A 23,966-nucleotide genomic window follows, 5' to 3' on the forward strand; every position below is an offset into this window, starting at 1 on the left:
CCCAGGTCATTCTGTGATATAAAAGTAAGAGGATATTCTAATAGAACATGAAAAGCAAAGTTTTGAAAGATGGAATTTGAGACTCAGTCATTTGATCCTTATTTAAAGAAGTGATTTATATGGCTGTATTGATGTTATTTGTTTGAATGCTGTTATTTATAGCACTATGCTCCAAATGAATGCTGCTGTTGTTGCAACATCCTAATAGCATATTAATATTATTGTTCTTGTTTTGATAAGTATTTGTGTATGTCAGTACATATAGATCCCTTAACTCTGCTTTTTTTGTGTGTCTATGTCTAGGCTGATGGGGAAGGTGATAATGCAGGCTGGCTGCTACAAAACCCAGCAACTGTGGGTGTGATGCTAAACAGGCTACAGCTGTGCTCAGGAGCAGTTTGCACCACCTGGCTTGGAAGTGCTCCAACATGCCTCAGTATTAGGAGGAGGATCTGCTTCTGTCTCCATGCTTTGGAGTGGGCTGGTAGAAATCATTTATCAGTCTTCAAGAGGTATGTCCATATGTAAACATTATGTACATGTATGCAAGTGGTAGTTCTCAGTGGTGAGGATCTCATCATCATAAACGCAATGCTACAAATCTGTTGATGGATGGAGGTGGAATCAGTAGGATTCAAAACTAGAAAGAATTTGGGTAATTGATCAGAGATTTTTAGGGAAATTCTGAGTCTGAGTTTGTGTTGCTTGTTGAAAGTCATATTTTTGACAGTGGTCTGATCCATACTTTCCTACTGACCTAAAGGAAACAATAGTTTGCTTTGAGGGTAGCGGGTCCGGGTGGGCTGATTTAAAAAATCGATATTTGTTTTGCTGTGAGTGCTTTTGGGTCTTGTGTTTTGAAAATGAAGTTAAGAGCAACACTCCTGTGACATCAGTAGCTTTTGAGCTGGATTCTCTTACAGTGAGAATGACAAAAACAAAATCTATTTAATTCTGTGCCTTTCTAAGTAAAACTGTGATTTATATTTGTGTAATTAAATTCAGAATACTGCAGAGAGAAAGCCATCAATAAGAAAAATAAATGGCACCATTACTCATGTAGTAATGGTCTGCAGAAAAGCAGAAATTTTAATTCTTAGAATAGACTTTCACAGTGAACTCTAAATGGCCCATTCAGTATTTAACTTCTCAGCACAGGAATTGTACTACACTTGTCCTTTATGTTTGGAGTGTTCTATAAGTACAAGTTAGCTGAAATTCTGTTGTTCTTCTAATATACATGTGGAGTTTAACAACATTAACAATCCAGCTATGGAAGGTGTTACTTGATGCTTTCTTATTGTGGATGATTCTTTGACCCAATTTCCAAAAGAATATATTGTATATTTCTAGGACATAAATTTATGTAAAGAAGGGATGTTTACATTTTTATCACTTTCATATTTTTGAAGTAGAGCATTTTTAGAGCAAAATTCAGAGCACATTAAATTAGAGCACCTACAAGGAGATCGGCTGTTTTCTTTTGATGTTCAGACAGGTGTTTATTTTGTTATACAGTTATGTTGTAATGAGGAACAAAGAGGAATAACAGTGCTTTTCTTCGTAACTTATTCATCTTTTAAAATGGAAATACTACAACAGACAGTATTAATAACATTAAACATTGTTTTAATTTCTTATTATTTTTTGGAGAGAAATGGCCTTGTACTTCATGAAGTTAAAGCTGATCTCCACTTTTGCTTTAATAGGTCTTTCTGTTTTTAAAGGTATGAACATATTTCTTTGTATTTCATTTCTGCAACTAGAGAACTAGGAATTTAGTTTAATATTAGTTTAAGCTGCTTTTTGTCTTGTAATTAAAAATATGAGCACTCCTCTAGCTGGTAGAATGTGTTGGATTTTAAGATGGAAACACACATACCAAGAATGTGAGAGGGCTGGAGCACCTCTCCTATGAGGAAAGGTTGAGGGAACTGGGCTAGTTAAGCTTGGAAAAGAGAAGGAGCCGGGGAGGCCACATTGTGACCTTCCAGTGTTTGAAGGGAGCATACAGATAGGTAGAGAAATGGTTTACAAGGGTGGATGGTGATAGGACAAGGGGGAATGGTCTTAAACTGAGACAGGGGAGGTTTAGGTTAGAGAGATTAGGAGGAAGTTTTTCACTCAGAGGTTGGCGATGCACTGGAATCGGTTGCCCAGGGAGGCTGTGGATGCCCCATCCCTGGAGGCATTCAAGGCCAGGTGGGATGTGGCTCTGGGCAGCCTGGTCTGGTGGTTGATGACCCTGCACATAGCAGGGGGTTGAAACTAGATGATCATTTATGGTCCTTTTCAACCCAGGCCATTCTATGATTCTATGAAATATGCTCAGCTTCAAAATTTTTACAGCAGATTCAGTGCTGTCATAGTTGTAGTCGGAAAGTTGACAGCAGTGAGATACTTTTTCTAAGGTTACAAAACCAAATCCTACCTGGTAAGTTACCAAGGGGGATGTGACTGTACATTATATAGCTGCATAAGAAATACAGTTCCTGATAGAACATTCACTTTTTACTTCTAGTTACCAATGAAATAAACAATTGTGAAGAGTAGGTATTTTTTCCCAGGGCAAGAAGTCATTGTTAAATCTGGGGTAGGAAATGTATCATACCTTCCAACTGCTTTTTCATTTTTCATCGTTCACTGTAGAATGCCTCAGGTAGCCAAAACAAGGAAATTAACACAAATCACATTGAACTTTTTGAAAGGAGAAATCAAATGCAATTTAAATGCAGCCTCATAATTTGTGGGGAGCTGGGATTGTTTTCTCCATTCCAAACCCAGTGTTAGCAGGTGACCAGGAAACAGGTCAGTAATTGTGGCTGCGTTTGACTTCCTCTGGTGCAGCTGACAGTACTTCAGGCGTCACCAGCACCAAGGTTCTGAGTGCCCTTGGCATCCAGGCTTGATCTGAAAGAAGGGCGGCATCTTCCTTCCTTTGAATTGCCAAACCCAATGGTTTTAAGATATGAGCCTGGAAACAAGAGCACCGAATTCATTTTCTATTGGCAGCATTTCAAGATAGTAGCTACCTCCAAATACCAGCTCAGCTGCTGAGGTCAAACAAATGGGCTGAAGGTTGTAGTAACTGCTAATTTTTGTGGATGCATACCAAACAAATGAAAGTAATAGACGTATTTCCAAATTGCAGTGTCTGAGTTTCTTCAGGAAATCAGATAGTCTGAAGGAAATGAGATAAGCATAGCTGGGAGATTATACTCAAGAACATTAGTCCATCCCCCAAATCCTACTATACAATGCAGGAGATCTAGGTAAGTCATAAACTAAGATTGTCTTTGTTTCGTTTTTTAAGGAGATGAAACATTAGCAAATAAATCCTTGTTAAAAGAAGATTTTAATAGCATTGGCATTAATTAGCATCTTGGTTGACTCTGATATAGTGCTTAGATCTTTTCACAGCTTGTCTCACTGAGTTGTTAACTGCAGTCAATGACACATATTAAGTGCCTCAAGATCACTTCCTCTGGTTGCGCTGGAAGGCAACCCACTTCAAAGGGTCCAGGAGATGTACAACCTGCATCCATGGTGTTTTCAGCAGAAGTTTGCCTGAGATGAAAATGCAGATAGGGACCTTTTATTCTTTGAAGTCCCCAGAAACATGGCTAATTAATATCAGGAAGCTTCATGGAGCTAAATCCTTTAAATACTAATCTTAAAATGCATTCCTCATCATCTCTTGATGTGGGTCTCTCTGCTGCATTACAGTGCCATTAAAATAGCTGTGTGGAAATCATTAGAAATGTGATTTACCAAATGGATCATTTCTGTATTTGCTGACAGCAGGCTCTAACAGGCCTTGCATGTATTTTCTTACAGTGTGGCTTATCCAAATGGCTTTTCATCAGAGTACTTCATCATCACAACTTTTGTGGCTGTGAATGGCAGTCTACAAATTCAGTGATTCTTGACAGCAAAAGCCACATCATCCTTCGTGTCCTGACAAACAGGCAATTTCTATGTCTCTTCTGTATCACTCCAAATAAAACTGTCATGCTCAGTTCAATATGAGCAAAGATTTTGATGGGTTTTGGCACAAGACAGCATGAAAGAAACTAATGCAAAGTTATTGCTTGTTTGCCAGGATGTCAATCCCATCTCAGTAAATAATGAGACTAATGCTTGCAATACATTTTGCCGCTGAACCCACCAGTTGATGAATCTCTAATTTGGTGAGCAGTTCAGCCAGTTTGCTTCTTCCTGGTGTATAATGCTGGGTAACACTGCCGGGCCTGACAGGTGAGGCCCACACATGGGTCACTTTTTTCAGTGCTTACTCAGCTTTTCAGTAAGCAAGCTTTTTTGTGATTGCAGATTTTCCTATCACCCCTGGCGTTAATCTCTTAAAGCATGCACTCTTCCTCATTAAGGTCAGTGTCTTGGTTTTCATTTGTGTGTCAAAAGCAATCTTTGCTTTTCTCCTTTGGACTACAGTCAGGTACTTTTTTCTTATTGATCTTATAGAAATCAGGTTAAAATTGCATTTACTTTTTCTATTAAATATTATTTTATTGCTATATGTATATATATATAAATGACATCAAACAGTATTATTTAATCAACATCTCCCTCTAGTGGCAACCGCTGGGCTCAAATAGGAGTGATTGCTGCTTACGCGCTGTACACCAACAGATTACGGAGCTCTGTACAGTACTGACAGCCTTTCTTACCATACTTACATGCAGCACAGTGGCTATTAACTAAGCCGTGCATTTGTGAAGTAGTTCACCATATTACTTTTGTCCACGCTAAGAAGGGGAAAATTAAGAGGGAGAGAAACCTGTTAGATGCAAATTGGGAGGTGGACTTCTAATACACAGTGTTGTTCCTGACAAAGCTGTGAATAATAGATGTCTTCCTTAAAATAAATAAATAAAATCTCAGTTGCATAAGAAAATTGATTTATAGCTGAAAAAAAGAATGAGATCAGCGGAGGTGTAATTGCCTTATGCTCTAAACCTGATCAGAAGACTTTGAAACTTCTCCACAGGAGCTGAAATATGACACGAATGGGATCAGAGCGGGGTTAGCAGTCTGCTTTGTGAGTTTGCTTGATTCCTGTATTTGTTTATTAATGAGCCCCACATCGTGCCTTGATAGAAGAAATTGTTTTATGAATCTCTCCAGATACTCTGAAAGCAGCTTGAATCATAATGCACTGTGCTGGACAAAAAGCCTGCTTGGGATCACGCTGTGTTTCCCTGCACTGTGTGCCTGTGCTCTTCCCAGTACCATGATTGCTTTCACTCATAATTACTCAATATTAGCCTTCTGTTTCCCCTTAATTATCTGCCTTGTCTAAGAACACACAGTTCCCTTATTGCCTGCTGAAATGAGACTGCACAGAGCAGGAGTGAGCTCCAGGCTTTGCTCACACAGCATCTGCGAGGTCAGCTTGTGGAAATGAAGAAGTTTTGTGTTAGTGAGGAAGCTGCTGTTGAATGTGTGCACTGTCTGTGGCTTCAGAAGGGATCACTGTGGCATGGAGGTCCCTCCTGGTGTTTGTGAAGAGGCAACCAGAGTATGGAAGACCATATGACTTTCCAGCCTTTCTGACATACTCTGGGAAAAAGCAGCATTACTGTTCCTCAAACAGCAAAACCAAAATCAAAACCAGGCTGCTGCTCAGCTCCCAGACCCGCTGACTGCCTGTGTTGGCACAGCAGGTCCTGCTCCTCTCCCCAGCCCTGCCTCCTCCCACTGGCCTGGCCTTCCTCCTGGAGAGCTTACCAGATGCTGGGGAGCAAGGACCTGCCAGCTCTCTGCTGCCTCTCCCTCCCCAGCCTCCAGCCTTGTTGAAACTCATTTGCCAGTGAAGCTCTGCCTCTGGATTTCCCTTTAATGACTCAGAAAACAAATAATGTGTCTGTGGCCACCCAGGAGAAAGTTCTGGGCTCAGTGTCACTGGAAACCCATTGTGTGAGCGTGCTGGTGGGACTCTGGGTGGAGATTCAATGTGGCCACCTGTGGAAAATACAGCTTGCTGTCCATGAGGAGCTTTCCATGGAAATGCTGCTGATTCCCTTCCAAACCCCATTTTCCTCATAATAAGACTAGCAAGGGCAGAAAGGACAGTCTGAGGGAGTTGCAAGTATTATAGTCATATGCCTTAAGTCTCATATTATGCCAAGATGTTATCACTTAAGTAGTCTGGCTCTCTGTTGCAAAACTAGCTCTGGGGCGTGTGATGTGGGGCTTCAGGTCTTCTCACCATCTGTGTTGGGTTGGAGGAACAGCACTGTTGAAAGTGGGGCAAACTCCCTTTATGAATGGAAAATCTGGCAGTAAGCACAATTTTTGGATTGCCTGTTTGCTGTAATCCCATGTTAAACTGCAAACAGCTTCCCATACCTCTACCTCTGGCTGTGGAAAGCACTTGGCCCTGGTTTGGACTTGCTTGGCTCCTCTTGATGGGGAAGAAGCAAGGGCCATGGTCCTTTGAGGACAGCTCTTGAGGGATTTGAGGTTTTATTCATTAAAAAAATCGCTATATATGCTTAGATCTCTGGGAGGAAAACAAGATAAAATCCCAAATTGAATTTTCCTGCTATCACTATAAGTGAGTTGTCATCCTAGCAGGCAAAGCAAAAAGTATGTGCAGGAAGCAAAAAGGTTTTAATCAGTGCTGTCATAGCAAGCTCTGCCTCATTATCCAATTTCATCTGTGCAATGCCACTGCATTTTGCACATGTGTGATGGGAAGATTTCTCATGTTTCTCTGCCAAGCTTGCCAGACTCCACAGTCTCAGTCCTATTAGCTTCAATATATTCTATTGCTGGAGTCACTGCAGGGTTAAAAGCAGAGTCACTGTGCTTCTTTCTGTTTGCACAGCCCCAAATATCCTCCCAGGCCTTAATGATCAGCACAGCAAACCTGGAAGGTGTTCTGCCTCCAGTGCAATCCAAAGGTGGCTGGAAAGCACTGTAGTCCAGGGCAGTCATTGAAAAACATTTGGCAGTAATAGTTTCACTTAAAGTGACACAGTACAATTGCTCTGGGTGATTCAGGAGGGTGAGGAAATTAGTTAGAGTCCTGGCACATACGTATGATTTTAATATACATGTATTTTCAAATGCTATCTGGGTAACTTAACAAAATGATTTCCTTCATAAAGATAATCTATTTTCTTCAGGGAAAGTTAGGTGTTAAAGGTGAGGAAGGTTCGAGAGGGCTGTCTGATGGATGGAGTGGGTTTTGTGTATTTTAAAGACCTGACACATGGGAAAATCATGCAAGCACAGTGTTTTTTTAAAGTTAGCATTAAAGTGTATAAAGAGAAAATGAGTGCCTTGAGTAGCAGCTATGTTGCTATTTGATCTAAATCTTTATGAGGACATTTTATGTGTAAGTGGTAAATGCGAAAGCATGAGGGAGGAGAACGAACTTTCACCAATAAGATACAGCCACATCTTTAGGCACTTTCCTCACATAGCTTCTTTAAAATCCACAGAACTAGGCTACACACCTTTAGGTTAGCATAAAGATCTCAGTCTGTATGACTTCCTTGTGACTTGAAGTCAAGTAATTGGCTGGAAAACAATATAAGATCAGAAAAGTAAGACATGGCAATTTAGCTGTCAGGCTGATTAATGCTGCAGCATTTTCTGTGTTATGAATATGTCTCTCTTTCAAAGGAGTTCAGCTCTTTGACTGTCATAAATTCTCCCAGCAGTACCTTTGTCTGTCCCCTGCAGTTTAAGCGTACTATTAGAGACCAGAGTTGAAATACATGTAACATAATGTCATCATCTTCATTTACAACAGAGCCATAAAATGGTTTCCAATAAAACAGCTGTTAATAGAAATGACTTTTTCCCCCTATAAAAGAGTATCTGGAATACTTGGAAGGCAACCTGAAGCAAAAGAAGTGAAGGTGGGTTTTACACCTTGTCTCCTGTATGCATCTTTTGCATCACCTTTGCTGTCATTTTTCCACATCCATTTGGCCAATTACAACAACGTGTGAAAGGAGCTACACATCGTAGAGTTAACGAGTTCTTATGAGCTTTGTGAAATGTGATGGCTAAATACAGAGAGAGAGATTGGAATTTGCACTCCTTGTTTTGGGAGAGGTAATGAGAATTCAGCATCTGTTCTACTGATTGGGCAGCAGGCATTTAATATGCCACATTAGGGGGCTGGACCAGATGCAGCTTGGTCTGCCTTTTCCTGTGAGCTGAACTATGGAAATGTTGGTAGAAGGCATGGAAAAAAAAAAAACAACAAGGGCTGAATAGTTCATTATGGCTGGGATAATTCAGGATCAGCGGGCACAAAGCATAATGAACAGCCCTTCCTTTATTTTGCAGCTCGTTTGCAGTTGAACTGTTGGAAAGGAAAATGCAACTCTCTCTGCCAATGTAGAGATCACTGTTTGTGTTTTCAAAACTCAGAATGAATTTCAGCATTCTTGTACGATGGTTGGAAAAGCTGTAGTACACAAGTGGTGATACGAATGAATCAAGATAACTCTGTTCTTAATTCTGAGTTGGTGTGGTGGAATTTACAGAATTATACCCTTCTGTTGATGCCCTTTTTCTGATGACCCCATTTTCTTTCTTTTTCCCCTTTTTCTTTAGATTTAGAAGTATTTTCCATTCCTTCCACAAAGCTGCAGGTACTGCACTGGTGGTTCATTCCAACCATGGCTGTATTTGTTACATGTATGTGGATCTATGAATGCCGGACAGACGACACAGTAAATGGGTAGAAGGTATAGCGAGGTAAAGATACATGAATTGCATTAAGTTCTTTACAGCACTGTGTTACATTACTGGTGCAGATTTCTAAGTAGGTTAACACATCTGTGTCTAATATTGATAGCTGTTATTCAATATGTTTGGGAGATCAAGGAGAATTTGGGTTTATGGGAGTTTGGGGATTCCAAGCTATAAAGGTATTAAAACTTTATACCAAAATGTATAATGTTCACTATGGAGCCATAAGGTATAGTAAAAGTTGATGGCATCCTTCCGGCACTACTCTGAGTATTTTAATACGTATCATAGGTATCATTAAATCCATATGCAAAGAATAACTCCCAATTAGAGCAAATAATATCCAGGTTCATCCAGGCACGTCCTCCTTTTTCAGCACCATTTTCAGAGGAATCAGAATTAAAAGACTTCGTTTAAAAAACTTTTTTTTTTCTTTTTTTTTCTTTTTTTTTTTTTTTTTTTTTTTTTTTTTTTTTTCCTGGGATTTCTGGGCACCTGCAACCCAGACAGCTCCTGCAAAGTCATTGCATCTCCTCTCCAGTGAGCTCAGATCTCCTTGCACTGTTGTCACGGGTTACTTAGATTTACCTATGCCCGTGACAGGGGAAGCCACCCCGTGGGCCCCCCCCCCGGGGCCCGGAAAGGAGGGGGAAAAAGGGAGTGGGATAAAACAGCGACAATCTAAGGAGGAAAAACTTATTTTACTAAATATGATACCGAAATACAAGATAACACAATATAATATAATTGAGGCTAACAAATTGAACGAAACAGAGAGAGAGAGTCCCCGAAAACCGAGAGGCCTACTGTGAACTCTAGGCGACACGGCTGGAACGCTTCCCACTCTCCGAGAAGTTCGAGAGAAGAAGGAGGGCACTCCAGCCTGGAAATGAGATTATATAGAGTCCTGGTCCCGTGACTTATCATTAACCCCGTTGTTCTCTGGGATATGTAGTCTTCTTCTGTGGACTGCACATTCAATAGAAGTATCCATACTTTACATGATGTTATGATGTGGAATACTGATAGCAAAATTACAAAATTACAAGACCATGACATTCCACCCCTTATTCTACATTATTACATCATGGTAAATATATATATATACATATATATACACATATGTAAAATTATGATAGCTAAACAGTAGAATTACATGTAACATAACTAAATGTACAACTATAATAACTAAAATACACTACACATGCAAACATATATATATAAATACATAAAATTATTGACTGCACTCCCCCAGCATTAAATTCCCTTGTGGCACACACTGAACATCCCCATCCTTCTGCATTACCCACCAAGTGCACCCAGGTCCCTGGGCAAAGACAGTTCCACGAATAGGTTTGCCCTTTCCAGAAGCTGGAAGGACCCAAACAGCTTTTCCCAACATGTTCTTTACATGTACAACAGGGACCTTATCTCCTTCTACAGTGTGTAGGGGGCTAGATTGACTAGGACCATCACGATTGACAGATCCTCTAGTATTCACCAACCAAGTGGCTTCTGCCAGATTCTTCTCCCAGTGCTTAAATGTTCCACCACCCATTGCTTTCAACATAGTTTTCAACAACCCATTATATCGTTCAATTTTACCAGAAGCTGGTGCATGGTAGGGAATATGATAAATCCACTCAATGCCATGATCTTTGGCCCAAGTATTTATAAGGGAATTTTTAAAATGTGTCCCATTATCAGATTCAATTCTTTCTGGGGTGCCATGTCGCCATAGGACTTGTTTCTCAAGACCTAATATGGTGTTTCGAGCAGTTGCATGGGGTACTGCGTATGTTTCAAGCCACCCAGTGGTTGCCTCTACCATGGTGAGTACATAACACTTACCACTGCGAGATCGTGGCAAGGTGATATAATCAACCTGCCACGCCTCCCCATATTTATACTTTTGCCACCGCCCTTCCTCCCAGAGAGGTTTCATCCTTTTGGCTTGTTTAATTATCGCACATGTTTCACAATCATGAATAATCTGCGCAATAGCGTCCATGGTTAAGTCCACCCCTCGGTCTCTGGCCCACTTATATGTCGCGTCTCTTCCTTGATGACCTGAGGTCTCATGAGCCCATCGAGCTAGAAATAATTCACCCTTATTCTGCCAGTCCAAGTCAATTTGAGCCACCTCAATTTTGGCAGCTTTATCTACCTGATGGTTGTTTTGTTGTTCTTCAGTAGCCCGACTTTTGGGCACATGTGCATCCACATGACGCACCTTTACAACCATATTCTTTGTTCGGGAAGCAATGTCCTTCCATAATTCAGCGGCCCAAACAGATTTACCCTTCCGTTGCCAGTTGTTTTGTTCCCACCTCTGTAACCACCCCCATAAGGCATTTGCCACCATCCATGAGTCAGTATAAAGATACAGCATTGGCCACCTCTCCCGTTCAGCAACATCTAAGGCCAGCTGGACAGCTTTTACCTCTGCAAACTGACTTGATTCTCCCTTACCTTCGGTGGCCTCTGCAACCTGTCGTGTGGGGCTCCACACAGCAGCTTTCCATTTGCGATGCTTCCCTACAATGCGACATGATCCGTCTGTGAATAGGGCATATTTCTTTTCATTTTCTGGTAATTCGTTGTATGGTGGGGCCTCTTTAGCACGTGATACCTCTTCTGCTGGTGATGTTCCAAACCTTTTATCTTCAGGCCAGTCCATGATTACCTCTAGGATTCCTGGACGATTGAGGTTTCCCATTCGCGCTCGCTGTGTAATCAGCGTAATCCACTTGCTCCAGGTGACATCGGTAGCATGATGAGTGGAGGGAACCTGTCCTTTGAACATCCAGTTCAGCACTGGCAGTCGAGGTGCCAAAAGGAGCTGTGTTTCAGTCCCAACTACTTCGGAAGCAGCCCGAACCCCTTCATACGCAGCTAAGATCTCCTTCTCAGTTGGAGTGTAGCACTCTTCAGACCCCTTATATGATCGACTCCAGAATCCCAGGGGTCGGCCTCGGGTCTCTCCTGAGGCTCTTTGCCACAAACTCCAAGTGGGGCCTTTCTCTCCAGCAGCAGTATAGAGGATGTTCTTTACATCCTGTCCAGTCCGTACTGGCCCCAGAGCTACAGCTCGGGCTATCTCTTGTTTAATCTGTTCGAAAGCCTGCTGCTGCTCAGGGCCCCATGCAAAATCATTCTTCTTCCGCGTCACCTGATAAAGGGGGCTTACAATGAGGCTGTAGTTTGGAATGTGCATCCTCCAAAAGCCTACTGCACCCAGGAAAGATTGTGTCTCTTTCTTGCTAGTTGGTGGAGACATGGCAGTGATTTTGTCGATCACATCTGTTGGGATGTGACGACGTCCATCCTGCCACTTTATACCTAAGAACTGAATTTCCTGGGCAGGTCCTTTTACTTTGCTTCGCTTAATAGCAAAGCCGGCTTGTAGAAGAATTTGGATGATCTGCTCTCCTTTTGTGAAAACCTCTTCTGCTGTATCACCCCACACAACAATGTCATCAATGTACTGCAGGTGTTCAGGAGCACCACCCTGTTCCAGTACAGTTTGGACCAACCCATGGCAAATGGTTGGGCTGTGTTTCCACCCCTGGGGCAAACGGTTCCAAGTATACTGAATGCCCCTCCAGGTGAAGGCAAACTGTGGCTTACATTCTGCAGCCAAAGGAATAGAAAAGAAGGCATTGGCAATGTCAATGGTGGCATACCATTTGGCTGCTTTTGACTCCAGCTCATACTGGAGTTCCAACATGTCCGGCACAGCAGCGCTCAATGGGGGTGTGACCTCATTCAGGCCACGGTAGTCTACTGTCAGCCTCCATTCTCCACTGGCTTTACGCACTGGCCATATGGGACTGTTAAAAGGTGAGTGAGTTTTACTGATCACTCCCTGATTCTCCAACTGGCGAATCAAATCATGAATGGGGAGCAAGGAATCCCTGTTGGTGCGATACTGCCGTCTGTGCACTGTCTTTGTAGCAATCGGTACCTGCTGCTCTTTTACTCGTAGCAGCCCCACAACAGACGGGTCCTCTGACAGGCCAGGCAAAACAGACAGCTGCTTAGTGTTGTCCATATCTACAGCAGCTATCCCAAAGGCCCATCGATACCCCTTAGGATCCTTGAAATGCCCCCTTCTGAGGTAATCAATACCCAGTATACATGGAGCCCCTGGGCCAGTCACAATAGGATGTTTTTGCCAGTCTTTGCCAGTGAGGCTTATTTCAGCCTCCAGCACAGTCAATTCTTGAGAGCCCCCAGTCACTCCAGAAATATGGATTGATTCTGTCCCTTCATGACTGGAGGGCATTAGGGTGCACTGTGCACCGGTATCCACCAGTGCCTTATATTTCTGTGGTTCTGATGTGCCAGGCCATCGAATCCACACAGTCCAATAAACTCTATTATCCCTTTCCCTCCCCTGACTGAGGGCAGGGCCCCTCTATTGGTTACCTGTGATGACTGGAGCAACTCCACTGGTGGTTGGTATGTCTAGTAGTTCTTTCACCCGTGCTCGTAGTGCAGAAGTAGGCTGATCATGCCACTTCCTCATGTCTTCTCCACGGTCACGTAGGTAGCGCCACATGGAAACACGCGGTGCAATCGTACTGTTGTTCTTTGCTCGAGCTGGGAAGCGTGTGCGTTTAACAGCTGAGACTTTTGATGATGCAGGTGAGGAGTAGGACTGGAATACTTTGATCAGATCCTTCATTAGACCTGGTGGCCCGTACGAGGATTGACCTTCATCAGTTGTTTCTGATACTATTACGGGATCATTGCAATTAGTTGATGGAAACAATTTCTTGCACATTTCATCTACTCGGTTTTCTAGCCGTGAGATGGCAGAAACTGCGGCATGCAGTTGGGGGAGCTGCTGATCGGTGGTTTGAAGCATTATAATCAGCTCAACAACTCGGGGCCATCTGTCCACGAACCCTTTAGAACCTGTTACCAATGACTGTGCCATTCTCTCTGGTGCTGTACTTGTGATTTTCTGCCACATGTCAGGATCGGCCCTCACTCTCTCAGGGTCAAGTTCGCTTGGATCAGGGCTGTACAACATTTTCGCCATGGCCAATTCCCTCAAGCGCTGAATACCTTTTTGGACGGTATTCCAACTATCAAATTTAGGCTTCAAAGCATCCTTATAGGGGTACCTTTCTCTCACGGCTTCTAACAGCCGCAACCAGAGAGTGGCAGCTCCATCCGAACATCTGCTAATCCCTCTGTCGATACCTGCATCTTGGGCAATGCTTCCTAGTTGGCGAGCTTCATTACCATCTAGAGACAAGCTGTTGGCCCCGTTGTCCCAGCAGCGAAGCAACCAAGCAAGGATACCTTCATCTTGACGCCGTGTGAACTCCTTTCTTGAGCCTTGGATTTCAGTCAGCTTCAGAGGTCGACAATAGGTGATTTCCTCCTCATCATCAGTCTCTTCTTCATGCCTCTTGGTTTTTGCCTTTGCTTTTTTCGGTACTGCTCCATGCCCGGCACCTGGGTCTTCTGCAGCCCCCCCCTGTGCTTCTCCTTCTTTTCGTTCTAGACGCATGGACACCCGTTTCCATTTCTTGCCTTCCACAGGGGCAACTGATATTGCTACTGATGCCTCCTGTGACTGATCAGAATTAACTTGGGCTTGAATCTCAGATCGGAAACTCTCTCTCTCCAGAATAGTATGATACAAAGCACGGTATGCATAAGCCAAACCCCACATAAGGTTTACCTCCTTAGATCTCTGACCCAAATACTCACTTAATTTCTTAGGGTCCCTTAGGTGTTCAAGAGTGAAATCCCATGACACTGCGGGTCCCCATGCTTCCAAGACTTTTCCTAAACCTTTCCATATTCCCTGCCAGTCATCATTCTCTGGTTCTGGAGGAGACTTCCGCATAGAACGAATGCATAGGAACATATATGCATTCATTAATAGTGATAACATGGATGCAAGTATGAACCCTATCTCAGTTATTGAAAGGCGTGTGGAAACCTGAGAGTACAACCTAAATAAAAAGGGTTTTTTTAGCCTGTACAATGAATTAAACATGGTGCTGTTTGTAAAATTGCCTGTTCCATCTGGGATGCAAGTACTTGTAAGATTCGCAATTCCATCTGGGATGCAAGTGTTTGTAAGATTCACAACTTCATCTGGGGTGTAGGTGCCAAAATTCTGACCATACCACATCTCATAAAAGTACCAGGCAGGTGTCTCCATCAGTATCCACCTTATTAGGCTATATACCTGCACAATTCCACAACACCAAATTATGGTGTTAATAGTTGACCAATACTTTAAGAAGATCATAATTGCTTTCAATCCCTTAAACAGAGCAACTGGGATAAAGAGTGGATTCATAGCTGGCAGGCTCTGTAAAAGTCAGAGCTAGCTAGCTTTGCTCTAAGGGAGAAAGAAATCCCTTTGTTTTCTACACAAAAGTTAGATAGCAGTGCTGAGAATGTGCAGCAGCCCTTAATGTTGACAATTTGTCTGGTATTTCAAGGTCACGTTCTCAGTGAGCAGCTACGAAAAGATAACACTCCCCTAACGAAGCTCTTTAAGAGTAAAGAGAGAGTCGTTCTAAAAGCTAAAAAGCTCTATGCCCGCATTCTCCACCAAAAAATCTGTCACGGGTTACTTAGATTTACCTATGCCCGTGACAGGGGAAGCCACCCCGTGGGCCCCCCCCCCGGGGCCCGGAAAGGAGGGGGAAAAAGGGAGTGGGATAAAACAGCGACAATCTAAGGAGGAAAAACTTATTTTACTAAATATGATACCGAAATACAAGATAACACAATATAATATAATTGAGGCTAACAAATTGAACGAAACAGAGAGAGAGAGTCCCCGAAAACCGAGAGGCCTACTGTGAACTCTAGGCGACACGGCTGGAACGCTTCCCACTCTCCGAGAAGTTCGAGAGAAGAAGGAGGGCACTCCAGCCTGGAAATGAGATTATATAGAGTCCTGGTCCCGTGACTTATCATTAACCCCGTTGTTCTCTGGGATATGTAGTCTTCTTCTGTGGACTGCACATTCAATAGAAGTATCCATACTTTACATGATGTTATGATGTGGAATACTGATAGCAAAATTACAAAATTACAAGACCATGACAACTGTGCACTTGCCAGATGTGAAAAGCATCAGAACTGGAGTGCATGAGCAGATCAGGCACAGATTCCAGTCTGTTTGCTGGCAGATTTATGCTGCCCACAAGTGCAAACATATACATATGCATGTTTTTGTCAGGAAAATTCTAGATCGAAATAGGGCAGCTTAAAATCCAGTGTACTATCAACTAACCTACTTGCTACTATACGCCTGTTGTTCACAACAGCAAAATGAGCAATCACAGTTAGAAAGCGCTGAGGGAATGAGGGTTGTAGATGCAGCTATGCAGTAGTGTAGGGCTATCTGAGGGTCATTCATATTAATTCTGAATTTAAGACTGATAGATGAACTGGCTGCATTCAAGCTGATTGATGGATTTGTGGGCAAAAGGATATGCTGGCTCAGAGGCAGCACTGCATAATACAGATTTCCTCATGTGAACTGGAGCTGTTAAATCTATACAGGGCAGCACTGTGCCAAGTAGATTTATGAGCTTAGGTCTATGCTTTTCAAGAGTTTTTGACCCAAAAATACATAGTGTGGTTTTCCATTGCAAAGGACCATGATAGCCTTGATGGAGCAGGGAGTTAAAGACCAGGGCCTGAGGTATTTTCTTCTCTTAGTATCAGTATCTGTTATATGTGAGTTGGTGATGATTGTTTTTGCCACTGTTTTTATCTCATGTGCTGAGTATCTAACTGCAATTTTATTTACTGCAGTTGGTCAGAGTGTGATGTTCTGTTTATACCGGTAGGGAGTCCATGTTTCCAGTGCTTGCCTGGCACAAATTCAGCTTACTCAGAGAGGCAGAGGGACTGGGAAAGGCAGGGAGGAGGGCAACACAGCCAAACATTGTTAATCAAATAATTACAGGAAATTTAGGAGGCGTGTTGTAGGATTTTCTATTAATGCCAGTGTTTCTTCACTATTTCTACTTTGTTTTCCTAATGTTTCTAGTTCTCTAACTACAGGGACTACCTTTTCCAGCAACTAATGTGATACTGGTGTGTAAAAGAATGTTTTTAGAGTAAATCTCAGCTTCTGCAGACTCTATGAGTAAGAAACATGCTAGTATAAGCCCCTCTGATGGAAACACACCCACAGGTTCCCCAGGTTGTGAGGGTATTCCTTGACACCCTGGGCAAGAAGAAGTAACTGTAGTGGGAGAGAAAACTAGACTCATTTTGCAAATTCAAGTGTACCTTTGTTATAATGTACTTGATTTTTTTTCTCACTGAACTAAATCCAAAGTTCATTTTCAGCTGACTTCAATAGGAACCAGGGGAATTAATTTTCCTGGAGGGAAAACAAATACAGAATAGTTATGTAAGAAATAAAAAGGCAGCAAATCAAAATAAAATAACCAAACCAATAACTTGAGATCATGACTGTAATGAATTTAGCTTAGAGAAACATACAGTCAAGTTATGGTAAAAGATTAGATAGATCCATTTTATTATTATTACAAGATGAGCAATAATGTAATAAACTTTTTCTAAAAAAACTGCCCTAAAATGATACACAACAGTTTTAAAACTTTAACTGAATCGTTATTTTCAACAACTCTGAAAGCAAACTGTGACTCATAACCACAGTATTTATCTCCCACTACTCTAAAAGGTCTCAAGGGACCATTATTTGCCTTTTCCTTACCTGAGGAACCTGTGAGAGATCATAATTTCATGAATAGTTGATTAGAATTTTCAAGTTCCTACAGCAAAGAATACCAGTGTAAGTTCCAAAGCAATTCTTTCATTGGAGTTGTTTCTTACTGTGCTGCAGCCAAAACCTTACTGCATCATCTAAAAGATGAAGAGTTTAGAAGCCATCAGCAAAAGCATCTGTGCTGTTTCTTCTTGCTTGCACGGTTCTTTGTACATCTTCATTACTCTGCTGCTTACCACTGCCTACCATGTCATGAGCTGTAGTAAAAAAATACTCATTTTCCAAACCAGGAGTTAAATACCACAGGTGTAATGAGATATTTTTAGTGATAGACTAAAGATAGACAAGATACTTTTCTGTGTGTAGAATGAAAAGGTGAGGGATTATGCCAGATTTGGAGAATGTGCAAAAATAAGCTTGTTTTGCTTCACAAATTTCAGGTTACATTAATTTAGGTTTATGTTTAGGTGTATGTTTACTTCATAAACTTACACTGCCTCACACAAAAATTAACACCTCAATAATCTTACTCTATTGAAAGTAATTTACTAAGACTTGAAGTGCTCATTGACCCTTAACTCTTCTTCCCTCCTTGCTTGGACTCCCACCAACATATTTCAGTATTTACAGACCACAATGCCAAACTGAAAGCGCACAATGTTATCTCAGGTTTCTTGCTATACAGTATAACATCTGCAGCTTTGTTACTGTTTATTGGCTTTTATTGCTTTTTCCTCTGTAAACAAAAGTTGAATGGCTTTGTTCTGTGCTATTTCCTTGCTCTAAACAGTCTTTGCCTTCCTAATGCCTTCATTTTTTTTCTTGACTTTTCTTTAGCATTTCTCTCTACATTCTGCTGCTGGGCATTTTCTGCCTCTTCCTCCACAGAGTGAACTCTGTATTTCCAGCCATTCCTAGCTTCTCTTTTTGAATGTGAATCACAAGTAGAGCAATCAGTCCTTCCCAGCTTCCCTACTATCTTCATGTCTTCTCTGCTCAGAAAGAACACAGTTAAATAGAATTTCATCACAGTCAAGGTGAGAGGGGGCACAAATCACTGCTGCCTGTGGGAGCTGCCCTCAACCACAGCTCTGTAAGCCATGACCAGTCCTTACAAACCAACTCTCAGATGTTAGGATCTAATCACTGTTCACAGTAAAGCAGGCATCTGTTTGTGGGCTTTGGTCCTTGCTCTCAGATGTTTATTAACAGTAGTAAATATTCTTATTTATTCCAAGTATATGGAATTACACTAGAAGGTTCCTTGTAGAGTTCTATAGGTGTGTGAGGTGAGGAATGTAGACCAAAATGATTTTAGGTTGATTTTGAAGATCCTGGAAAATGGAGATTATTTTCCTTGCTTGTTTATGTTTATTTTCATGGAGCTACATGGGGGAATGGAGCCAAGTGCTGCTTATGTTGCTTGCCATGCTCCATACATGGCCCAGATAAACTCCAGGAGACAGCTCTGTGACAGGCATATGCTAGCTCGTACAGTAAGTTCATCTCATGAAGCTGGTTGTATTTGTTTGCTGGAACGTACATTTCCTAAAAGAATGTATTGTCTCTCTAATGTAGCAACAAAATAAAGAGCTTGTGCAACGGATAGGGGCATTTTTGAAGAGGATACATAAACCATATAGCTTAGGTAATGTGGTTTTTGAAAACAAAGAGAACAGTTTGTTGTAGTCAGCTATGTTCAGTTTTCAGTTCTCCAAAGCAGCTGTAAGCTCCAGCTCATCCTGCAAATCCTGGGAACAGTCATGTCTTGAAAGCTGTTCACAGGACCCAGGACCCAGAAGACCCTCCTGTGATTATGTAACCAGGAGAGAAACAAAATATATAATGGGACAGGAAGGAGGTATTTTGGGGAAAATTTATAACCTAGAATGTGGGACTAGAGAGCAGAAGATCTGCTAACATTCCTGATCATCATTTACCAGATATCATACAACAACTTCAGGTAAGATGTTACCAGTTCTAGTTCTCCATTTTCTTTTGGTGTTACATTCCCAAAGATCTTTACAGGAGTCACAATGCAAAAAATGTGTAATCATTGCTTCCCTCCAGTACTTCCATAATCTTTTTCTTCTAAGTTACAGCAGTAACTTAGCCCTTAGGACAGCTGCTTGGACCACAGACTCTTTGTTTTCTCAGTTTCTGCTGAAGGTTTTTCTCTTCTCTGTGTTAGGGGCTTCTCAGACTGTAACTGCAAGTGTGGAAGGATCAGGCTCTTAATGAAGCCTGTTAACAAAGCCTAACAGCTATTGGAGTCAAGAGAACGTTCAGTGGAAACCAAAGACCTGATTAACAATTTCTTTGCTCATTTTTCAAGCTGACATAGCATTTCTGGTTACTAAACAAGGCTACCCTAGGAGGCTCACCATGCCTATATGCTAGAATAAACATACATAAGTGTATCTGTGTCCTCTGCGTGTCCTCATACTGGGGTAAGTGCTGGTGGCTGTATAGATAACCAGGAAGAAGCACTGAGAGCCTCTCGTAACCGTGCCACCCCAGATGCAGTGGAGGCCACAGCAATTCTGCGTGCTCTTAGAGGAAGATGAAGTGGAAAGCCCACAGTCCTACTGTGGGACTTGTGTATTTAGTGAAGTAGCCTGTCCAAAAGCCAGCTATTCCTTTTAATTAGTAAGTAAGCTGACAAGTTAAAACACACTGACTTTTTAAGCAGGTATTTTTTAACCGCTTCTTTAAATCAGTTGTATTTTTTTTTATTCTTTCTTTCTTTCTTTATTTTCCTGTTCCTCTGTTTCTTTAAAGAGGATTTGATCTTCCAAGTCCTTGGGGCTTCAGTTCAATAGATTCACATGGCTGCAGCTACCATATGAGTCAAAACATAAGCATGGATCCAAGGAACATACTCACTAGGGGAAAATTAAGCCACTAAAAACATTTTTTTTCATCGGCCTTTATGAGTAATCATCACATATTTCCCCAGTTCCTCTCTTTTAGCTTTGCTTTGAGCAGATACAATGCCAGTTTGAGGACAGTTATCCTCAGAGATAAGCAGTCTCTCAGAGGCTAAGCAGGCCTCGTTCTCAGAAGCACTTACTGGTCATTGAAAGATAGTGTTATTTGCACTTCTTCTCTCAGTGGGAAGGCTGTGGAATTGCAGTCCCATGGGATGAACCCATGAGGGTCTCATGGACTTGTACACATCCAACTGCAGCAGCAAATCCTACACAAGTTTGGGGTTGTCTGGGGGTTTGTTCTTAGTACAGTCACAGTCCTCCAACTCATGTCTCTGGGTTTCCCAGAGCTCATCATCAAAGTTGAAGATAGTGGTGAGGAAGGCATTAAATGTCTCTTCAGCCATTCCTTCTCCACATGGTGGAGCAGGTTGTCCCCTTGCAGCCCATGGGCACTGCACAGAGCAAATATCTCCCTCATTTCTCACACCTGGTTATCATTCTAACCTACATCTACCTATTATATTGCACCATCTTAAGGGAAGAAAGAACAACTGAGCAGTTACAAAACACTTTCATTACCTGCAAATATATAAAGTAAAAATATCAGGTATGCTTTATGTAGGCTGTTTAAACAGTTTCCAGTTCAAACCAAAGGCTGTCCACACCTTACTCTTGCATTAATTCCTTTGTCAGCAATTTCAGTGAAGGATGATGCCCCTCAGGGGTCAGTACTGAGGTCAAAACTCTAATATCTTCATCAGAAACACCAATATGGGATGGAGTGCACTGCCACCAATCTGCAGATGACACCAAGCTGCATGGAACATATCCAGGGGCACACCAGCAGAAGCATCCCCACATCAATTTGCTTTGATCAGGAGACAGAGACCCTCTTCTGCACCTTTAAAACCCAGCTCTTTCTGCTTCTACTCCCCACCTTTAAATAAAGTTTCTTCCATTTACTGGGCTTTATAGCAGCCAAGACTTTCTAAAACATCACCCTACGTGTCTTGAATTCCAGCATGTGTCCTGTTGCTTCCTCCTCCAGGTCAGGGAGAAAACACACAGTATACACTGATTCTTCAGAGCCTCTAGAGCCTTAACCATCTTCGCAGACTTTCCTTGGATGCTCTCAAATGGTCTTATGTCTTTCTTACATTGTGGCACCCAAATCTGCACACAGTGCTGGATCTGAGGCCGCGCAGAGCAGAGTGGGACAACCCCTTCCCTTTCCCAGTGGCAGTGCTGGGCCTGGGGTACCCCAGGGTGCGTTGTCCCTTTGGGCTGTCAGGGCACACTGCTGGCTCATGTCCAACTTGCTGTCAACCAGAACCCCAGTTCCCTTTCCATGGGGCTGCTCTCCAGCCTCTTTTCACAATTTTGTCTTCCAGATGTTACTATGGAATGAGATATTTCATTTTTTTGGATCTATCTCCTGTCTTGAGTTAAGGTTTTCCCAGATGAGCCATAAACTTGCAGTTACTGGACAAAGGGAAATGGGGTTTTAATCCCTTAAGCTGCTAGCATACATCCCTCTGTTCTGGTCTTAGTAACATCCCACTCCTGTGAGAGGGTCAAGGGAGAGAGGAAACTGGGTGTAACAACCATGCCCAAACTTCCCCCTGAGGCCTGCAATGCAAATTAGAGACACATTTCTGTAAGCGATATGATATTGAGTTATGAGGTTGGGAGCAAATGGGCAGGAAGAATCATCTGGTTCAGGGAGTTATGGGTGGGGTTTTAATGATGGTGACTGCAGGTGTTTTAAGGCCGCTTTAATGAGGCAGTTTTTTTCCTTTTTTTTTTTTTTTTTCCTTCTCTAACTGATGAACACCTTGTGAAACTGAAGTTGCATTTATTCGGATACTGGTGTAATAAATAAGGATAATTTGTCTTTTAACATGCTGGAAATGTAGGAGGAAGCTTCAGAAACCATTGGCAATTGTTCTGTTTCTCTGCTGTGAGGAAGTCTTAGCAGGGGTTAAGAGACAGTGAGTCTACAGTGCTTAATATCTATTTCCAGTGTAAGTATGTGACTGCTGGTAGGGATTTTTAGTGCTGAGCTTCTTGTCAGAAAATTCCCTGTAAGGCATTCTATAGGTGAAATTTGTCCTTGCTTCTTAATCAGTTCTTCAGGCAGGTTTCTTAGAAGATGAGAGCTGAATATCCATGAGATGTTGTGTATTCACTGTGGTTTAGTTTTTGTAGGAACCTGAATGTATGATATGCAATGCGATCAGTGCTTTATCAGTGTTTTCTCCTAGAAAATCTGTACTGTATTAATAATTCAAGAGAAATGGAGTGAGAGGGACAGGTATTCATACTCTAGGTTAATAGTAGTCTTAACATTTCCTGTTTTTCTATCTCAGTGAGGAAAAGTTCAGTTCATAGACTGCCCCCTATCTCTGTGTAAAGAGTGGATATTTGAGAGGCATGTAATAAACTCTCATCAGCCCTAGTCCCGCAAACACTATGTTGTGTGCACAACTGCTATGACTAGTCATTGACAAAGAATTGTAGAGTTAGAGGTGATTAATTCTGAACCTGACCTTGTCCAGAGTCTTCTGTAAAGCTTTTCCTTCTGATATTTGTGGTGGAAGATGGCAACAACCCTTTTGTTGTTTTCATTTATGTGAGTTTTAATATGTTTCAAGAAGCCTTCTAGGTGGGAGATGAATTAAATTTCTATTTTACGCTAAAATTTCTTTTATAAGAGTATTTTCCATGTTGGAATATTAAATTTTCCAATGTTAGGAAAAATTCAGTTCAAGCCCTCTTATATTTCTTATAACACAGTTTTGCTTCAGGTAACTGCTAAGAGCACAGAATAGATGATAGTCCCTTAGGAACAGCTTTTCAGTCTTCTACTGACTTCAGTAGGTGGGTCTAAGCAATTTTAATTTGTGATATTTGAGCTGCTGCTAGAAACAAAATCACTTAGCTTCTGAACGGCTCCCTTCATGCAGCTGCTGTTGGAGTATTTTCTGTTTCAGAAAGGTGAGTTGGTTTGATTTGACGATACGTTGTCTGGTGAGGGAATGTTTTCATGTCTCCTTCTTAGAAACTGAGGAATAAAGAGACTCTGGTGGAGGAAAAAAATTCAACGTGCACGCAAAAGAAAGAAAAACTCAAAAAATCTGATATTTAAATTTCAGTGTACTTAGCTTTATACAGTCTGTTCTCCCTGTACTGTTGACCAGCATTCAATCTGCTGCCCACCCTAGGAAGTTCACATTAAGTGGATGCTCGGTGAAGGCTTGGCATTAGATAGCCACCAAGAATCACAAACAGAAACTAACTTTCTAGGACATCTTTTGAAATAAACGCCAAGGAATGATCCACTGGGTGGCAGAATTACACCAGAAAAGAAAGCAAACAACTTAGTCAAACATGGAGTATAGAAACATATGGACCTATAATTCTAGGCTTCTAGCCATCATTTAATCTCTTTTGTAAGTCATACATGAATCTGCCACCTGAGCTGGATGCATTTGAAAATAATGTATCTCAAGAGACAATAAATTATTATTTTTTACTATTTTTCC

At 41.8% G+C, this 23,966-nt stretch overlaps 1 protein-coding gene across 1 annotated transcript in view; it reads left to right on the forward strand.

The window, feature by feature from the left end:
• The first annotated feature begins 309 nt into the window (after window positions 1–309).
• Window positions 310–23,966, forward strand: part of LOC146761531 (uncharacterized) — a 29,738-nt gene continuing 6,081 nt past the window's right edge. The window contains exon 1 of the mRNA XM_085542077.1: window positions 310–512. Coding sequence (XP_085398203.1) covers window positions 467–512 — 46 coding nt within the window. The 5' untranslated portion in view covers window positions 310–466. The remainder of the gene's footprint in view (window positions 513–23,966) is intronic.

The sequence above is a fragment of the Coturnix japonica genome, chromosome 3, assembly GCF_054131305.1.
Source record: "Coturnix japonica strain WE chromosome 3, WE-NBRP24, whole genome shotgun sequence".
Lineage (NCBI taxonomy): Eukaryota > Metazoa > Chordata > Aves > Galliformes > Phasianidae > Coturnix > Coturnix japonica.